This window comes from Nyctereutes procyonoides, unplaced genomic scaffold, assembly GCF_905146905.1.
Source record: "Nyctereutes procyonoides isolate TBG_1078 unplaced genomic scaffold, NYPRO_anot_genome, whole genome shotgun sequence".
Taxonomy (NCBI): Eukaryota; Metazoa; Chordata; class Mammalia; order Carnivora; family Canidae; genus Nyctereutes; species Nyctereutes procyonoides.
In genome coordinates, this window is record NW_026575131.1 from 54,565,604 (window position 1) to 54,572,514 (window position 6,911).

General features: G+C 63.2%; 1 protein-coding gene across 1 annotated transcript; it reads left to right on the forward strand.

Moving 5' to 3' along the window:
• Positions 1-870: 870 nt before the first annotated feature.
• ZNRF4 (zinc and ring finger 4) lies at positions 871-6,658 on the forward strand. The gene is given in 6 exon segments (XM_055344365.1): positions 871-958; positions 1,237-1,394; positions 1,695-1,778; positions 5,008-5,356; positions 5,389-5,543; positions 5,546-6,658. Coding segments are annotated over 6 exon segments (1,947 nt in total).
• Positions 6,659-6,911: the final 253 nt, after the last annotated feature.

A 6,911-nucleotide genomic window follows, 5' to 3' on the forward strand; every position in this document is an offset into this window, starting at 1 on the left:
TCTGGAATTGGCTCACGATGAGCCCAGGTTGGGCATCTCCACCTGGATTCCGCGTGTGGCAGGGGGGTGGGGGGGGCAGGCGGGGACGACAATATGTCCCCCGTGCAGGAGGCCAAGCCCCTGGAATCAGATGCGTCTCCTTGATGTTAACCTTGATCCCACGGTGACCACCGTGTCTCTCCCCACCCCCCCAACGCAGGCTCCCCCACTGGAAAATTCCCGTTTTACTTTCCGAATTCCTAAGGATCTCGGGAGCGCTGCTTTGACACCCTGCCAACACCCTGCTTGTCCTCACGCTCTTGCCCACGAATTCTTGTCTCGCAGACACTCGATCGCGTCTCTTCGTTGTCTTACTTCTGTCATGGGACTTGCCACCGCTGTTTGAAATATGCTTGTTCATTTGTTTGGAGGCCCTGCTCCTCCCCTGGACTGAGCCCCGGGTGGGTGGCGACTGGGTCTGTCCTGGTCACTTCAGTGTCCCCAGCGTCCAGGCCCAGAGCCTTGCACGCAGTGGGTCCCCAGCAAACATTTGATGAGCAAATAAAATGAAATGACGCCGATCGGCAAACCCCAGGTCAGTTTGGTGGCGTGTGATTTGGTGGCGCCCCAGGAATGTTCTAGAAGCAAAGTTCTTCCCTCTTCCCATTCAAACGTGCGTGCCTCGGGAAGACCTTCCTTGAGCGCCCCCCCACTCCACCCCCGCAAACACTGCCCCCACTTGATTTCCTTCGCTGCACGCTGCACGTCACACCCTGAAATGATTCGTCTGATGGCTGCTTTATTCATTAAGCTAATTCGTTGTTTGGCTGTCTTCCCTCTTCTCAGCTGGAACAGAAGCTCCGTAAGGTCAGGGGTTTTGTCTTGGTCACCATGGTGCGTCCTCAGGCGCCTCGCGAGTTGTCCCGGGCAGACAGACAGATCCCTCTGCCCAGAAATGCCTTCTGCGGGGCGGGGGGGGGTAGGAAGAGAAAGGGGGGAGTCTGGCCAAACAGCAAGGCCGCTGTTAGTTTGCAGCCGATACCGGGCCTGTGGGGCAGGAGGACCGGGCGCTCTGGGGCCGGGAAGGCAGCCTGGCCCCTCGTCGGCTGCAGCCTTTGGGAGGATTGTCCCCTCTTTGCAGGCTCGCTGGCTCCAGGGGCCACGGGGAAAAGCAGAGTGGCAAGCCCAAAGGGCAGTGGGTGGCCCCTGGGGGACGGTTTTCAGAAGGCCTCTGCCAACCGTGCATCTGTCCCCCAGAAGGTGAGCGGTCCGAGGGGAGGAGCAGCCTTCTGGGCCAGCGAGGGCCACGTCGGGCTCCAAGGGCGCAGCGGGGGGAGACTGAGGCCAACCACATCATCGCGGGGCCGAAGGGACAGACGCGGAGCCACCGAAGGAAACACGACAGGCAGGAGAGAGTAAGTGGGAGAGAAACACAAGGGGAGACGGGAACAGAGATGCCCAGAGAGGAGAGACCAAGAGACAGAGGGGCCCGGGTCCGGCTGCAGGTGGACGGCTTCTCCCTGCCTGACACCTTGCACACCTTGCTCCCCCCGCCCCCCGGGGCATTCCTCGCGGAGGGGGGCCAGTTGGACACTGAGTGCAGCAGGGGATGCGGGGATGTGGGAGGAAGGAGGGAAGGACACGCCACTACATGTGACTCTGAGCTCCGGGACACATCCCGTCACCCCACCTGACATGTGTTTTCTGTCTAACAGCCTGAGGAGCCGGACATCTTCAGCGTGCCCCCGCCAGCACCGCGAAAGGAGGCTCCCCCTGCAAACATTGGGTGGCAGGTAGAGGTGGGTGGAGCAGAAATAGAAAATCAGGCTTACAGTTGTGCCCGGTGTCCCTTCTCGGGTGAGGTTCTGGAAGCCTCACCTCTTCCCTGGGAGGTTAATTGTGTGGGGACAGGAATCTCCTTTCAGCCAAAAAAAAAAAAAAAAAAAAAAAAGGATGTATTATTTCATCTCCCAGGTGGCCTTCAGGCTCAGCTCGATCCAGATGTGCAGACGATGTTTCTAGCACCTGGGCGTCTCTCGGTCTCTTTGTTCTGTTTTCTTATGCACCGGCCCTGTTCTCAGGCGGCCTCCTAGTTTCGGCTCCCCTCAGAAGCAGATCCTGAGACAAGAATTTGAAATGAGATTAGTGATGTTGGCAGTGATTTCAGAAATCCCTGGGAGGGGAGTGGGGTGTGTGTGTATGTGTCAGACACAGGAAAGGGAGGGCAACTTCAAGGAAGCACAGTCAGCATGGGGGCAGCTGGAGCTCAGTCCCACTGGGGTCCTCAAGGAGGTGGTGAGGGACACGCACCCCAAAGCCAATTCATCTGATCGCCTGAGGAGCATGAGAGATGGAGTGTTGGTCCACGGGGTCCCACCGGTCGTGGGTCCGGGGCCGCTCCCAGGGGTGCCCACTGGCTGGCTCATGTGGGCCGAGCAGGTTCCAGCAGCTAGAGGAGCCCCCGAGGGGGTCGGGGGTGGGGGAGGCACACGCTGCCGACACGTTGATCATGGACCTCTGGTCTCCAGAACTTGGAAAAAAATAAATTTCGGATGTTCTCAGCCGCTCAGCCCGCGGTGCTCTGCTACGCAGCCCTAGGAAACCAAGACGCCTCGTTATCAGCTGCCGTCTTTGGAGAACCTTTCTCTGCCTTTTCCCCCATAATCATCCGTCATTCCTCTACTTACCAAACATCCCCTAAATATCCACGCTCCCGTTGTCTTCCCTTAAGGCCGTGGTGAGAATCACAACATAAAACCCCAAGTCTCTCACCACAAAGGGTTGGGACTTGAAAAATGCAAAGACACAGATGTTGTAGGATTCCAGCGGGGCCAGGCCCGTCCCTTAGGGAAATGAGCAGTGGCTTGACAAGACGACAGCCGCCAGCACCAGTGACTTCTGGGAATGATCCCCCGGTGGGTGAGGGGGCAAGCACCTTCAGTCCCCTTCGCTTGCTCCCTCGGGCTGCGGTGTCCCCTCTGAGCCTGTCTCTGCTCTCTGGACTCTCCGGACTCTCCGTCCTCCCCTCCGCAGCTTCCCAGCCTCCCGGTCCCTCTCCAGTCTGCCCTCCAGCAGGAACCGGAACCGTCTCTGGTCAGAAGCACTAATTGCTTTTTATTTCAGGAGCAGTGAGTGACTTGGTTCCCCTTGCAAAAGGGCCAAGCAGTGCAGAGATGTGGAGACTGGGGGTAGGGAAGCACCTGCCCTTGTCCCCCATCCTCTGGGCCTTGCCCGCCCTCTCCAGCCTTTGAGTCAGACCCTCCTTCCAGACGCTCACCTGGTAGGTCCTCCCTCCCCCTCCCTCCCCCTCCCTCCCCTCCCTCCTCTTCCTTTCCCCTCCCTCCCCTCCCTCTGCCTCCCTTCCTTCCCCCGCCTTCCCCTCCCCCATTCTCTCTCCCCCCTCCTTTCCTCTCCCTCCCCTCCCTCCCCTCCCCCCCACCTCAGGACCTTCTCACTCTCCCTTCCCATTCCCAGCACGCTCCTCTCTGCCCTCCCACACCCAGCCCATCCTCACTCACCCTCCACTCTGGGCGGGGTGACACCTTGCCCCTCTGGCTCCCCTGGACGCAGACCTGGGGCAAGGCTCCCAGGGAATGTTCCTTGCCTGCTGCGGCTGCTGTAACAAGGAACCACCACCCCGGGGTGCGGGGCTGGAGCGGGGGTCATGAAACCACCGAACTTTCTTCTCTCCCAGCTCTGGAGGCCAGAAGTCCACAACCCAGGTGTTGGCAGGGGGCGGTTCCTCCTGAGGCTCGGGGGAGACTCTGCCAGTGTCCTGCCGCCTGGGCTCCTGGCGAGGCTGGCCCCCCTTGGGCTCCTTGGCTTTGGCTGCCACCGGCCTCCTCCCCGTGTCCCTGCCTCTCCCCCGTGGCCAGATGAGGGCTGCCCCGGGAGGCATCCGGCCACCGAGGAGACCTGAAGGGTAAGTAGTCAGCCTGGCGAGGTGCCACGGAGGAGCCGCTGCTGCTCCTGGCGCTGGAAGCAGCGTCTGCAAAGCTCTGGAGGTCAAGGACTCGAAATGCATTTGGAGCATCCAAGGGCCTCAGGCGGAAGAGATCGATGGGCAGGGTCTTGACCATCATGGGGGGTGAGGGGCTTGTGGGCCGGTGTGTGGCCTGCATCTGGCTCGCAATGGGGAGCCATGGGAGAGGCTGGAGGACTGGGATTCTAGAAAATTCCCTGACTGGAAAGATTTCAAAGTGGAGGCAGGTCCAGTCCGGCAGAGAGAAACGGTCAGACCCCAGCGCTGGGCGCAGATCACGCGTCATCTCATTCACTTCTCTCCCCGCCCGGCTCCTAAGCTGGGTTCCTCATAGTTATGCCTGCTTTTTCGGATCTGGAGTCGGGGGCCCAGAGAGATTGAGTGATTTACCTGCTGTCACACAGCTTGTGAATGGCAGACCCAGCAATGAAGCTGGGAGCAGGCTGCCTGGCCTGGCCGGGGGCAGACTCCGGGTGGGAGGTGTGGGGGATGAGGAGTCCTGTGGCTGAGGAAGGGCCTGTGGGGGTGGGGGTGGGGGTGGGGACAGCTGGGGACCCAGCTGGAGCAGAGGCACAGAGAATAAAGCTGGTGCAGGACTTGAGGTCTACCAGGTGGTGAAGACAGGGACCACCCAGTCCTGCCCGCTCCACCCTGACCCGGGCACCTCTCTCCCCCCAGATCAAATCTAGTTAGACTCTGAGGACGTACAAACTCAGACCTCAGTTGTGAGAAAGAGCAGGCCCTGGGAGAAAGGGCATTTCAGGCAGAAGGCACAGCCTGTGCTAAGGCCCTGGGGCAGGACCACGCCTGGTGTGTTGTAAGAACCGTGAGGAGGTGCCCGTGGCTGGAGCAGAGTGAATAGAGGGGGAGAGATGGAGGAGCTTTGCAGTTTGGGTTTTGAGACCTGACCTCATGGGGGAAGGGGTACCCTGAACAAGTCTGGGTCCTTCTGTGTATCTCTAAAGGGTGGTAGGGTGACATTGGCACCTAACCTTGGTGGATCTCTGGCGGTCTCGGGGAGATGACACTCTAGAGGATGGGTATAGGCGCAGGATCCACGCCCCTGGGGACCACCAGCCCACTTTGTGGCACCCCGGAGCCTCGTGAGTTCCAGGACCCGGGGGTGCTCTGAGCGTTCCACAAGTTTTCTCAAAGGCTGCTCAGGCCCCCGAGGTCAGAGACCCAGGAATGCTGTCCTGGCCCCAGTCCTAGGCAACTGGGGGCTCCTGGGGACAAGATGTAACAGGACGATGTCACAGAGGCCGGGGGCATCTAGAACCCTGGGGCTTCCTGGCCTCAGCGTCATCCGCCCGCACGGCCGCCTGGGCAGGTCAGCTGCTCCTGAGACCGGCCTTCGGAGACACGACACGATGCGCGCCGGGCTGCCGCCAGGAGCAGCTTCCGCCTAAGGCCGCCCTGGTCCCGGCCGCCCTGCGAACCCGCCTCGGAGCCCCCCCACCCCGGCGCGCTCACCTGCCGCCCGCCCCGGCCACGGGCCCCTGGGAGGCCCTGGAGATGCCCGAGGGCCTCCCATCTGCCGTCCCCAGCGGGACCTAGCTGCCCGCGGTGGCCGGAGGAGGGCGGGGGCCGGGCCGGGGGGCGGCCATGGGGTGGCCGCGGGCAGCCCTGGCCCTGGGGGCCGCCGAGGCCTCGCTGATCCTGCTGGCGCTGCTGGTGCCGTCGGAGGCGCTGGTGCGGGCCGTGCTGGACGGCAACGCGAGCACCGTGGACTTCGCCGACCTGCCGGCGCTGTTCGGGCTGCCGCTGGCCCCCGAGGGCGTGCGGGGCTACCTGATGGAGGCCAAGCCGGCCAACGCCTGCCATCCCATCGAGGGCCCGCGGCCGGGCAACGGCTCGCTGGGCGCCATCGTGCTGATCCGCCGGTACGACTGCACGTTCGATCTCAAGGTGCTGCACGCCCAGAGGGCCGGCTTCGAGGCGGCCATCGTGCACAACGTCCGCTCCGACGAGCTGGTGCGCATGGCCCACGTCTACGAGGACCTGCGGCGCCAGATTGCCATCCCGTCGGTGTTCGTGGGCGAGGCCGCCTCGCAGGACCTGCGGGTCATCGTGCGCTGCGACAAGGCAGCCCACGTCCTCCTGCTGCCCGACTACCCGCCGTGCCCCGACCTGGACTGCCACCCCGTGCTGGCCGTCTCCTGGGTGCTGGGCCGCGCCCTGGCCCTGCTCACGTCCGTCCTCTTCGTCCTCCGACAGCTGTGGAACTGGCTCTGGGCCTGGTGGACCCGAGGGCCGGCGGTGAAGCCCCAGCCCTGCCAGAAAGCCCAGGTCCGGACCTTCACTCGGCGGAACGACCTGTGCGCCATCTGCCTGGACGAGTACGAGGAGGGCGACCAGCTCAAGATCCTGCCCTGCTCCCACACCTACCACTGCAAGTGCATCGACCCCTGGTTCTCCCAGGCCGCGCGGCGCTCCTGCCCCGTGTGCAAGCAGTCCGTGGCCGGCACGGAAGACGGCTCCGACTCCACCGTCGAGAGCTTCGGCGACGAGGACCCCTCGCTGCCCGGCCACCGGCCCCCGATCTGGGCCATCCAGGCCCGGCTGCGCTTGCGAAGGCTGGAGCTGCTGGCCCGGGCCGGAGGCTCCCAGGGCTGCTGCAGCTCCACCTCCGTGGGGGTGGCGGAGGCCGTGGCGTCCTCGGAGAGGTCCTCGGAGAGGCCCCCGGAACCCCGGTGAGGCCGCGGGCCCCTGGCCGGCCAAGATCGGGGTGGGGAGAGTGGAAATACGGAGTGTTTCTAGTCTAGAGAGAATAAAGTGGGTTTGAAAGCGGATTCTTGCCCTGGCTGCTGTGGGGCCGCCGGGCTCCTGGCCCCTCGTGCCGCCCGTGTCGCAAATCCCAGCTGGGCCCTAAGAGTGGCTTCCAGCTTCCCTGGGTGAGTGAGGAGACGGGGTGGGGCGGGGGTGGGTGTCTCCAGAGCCGCTGTGTGGT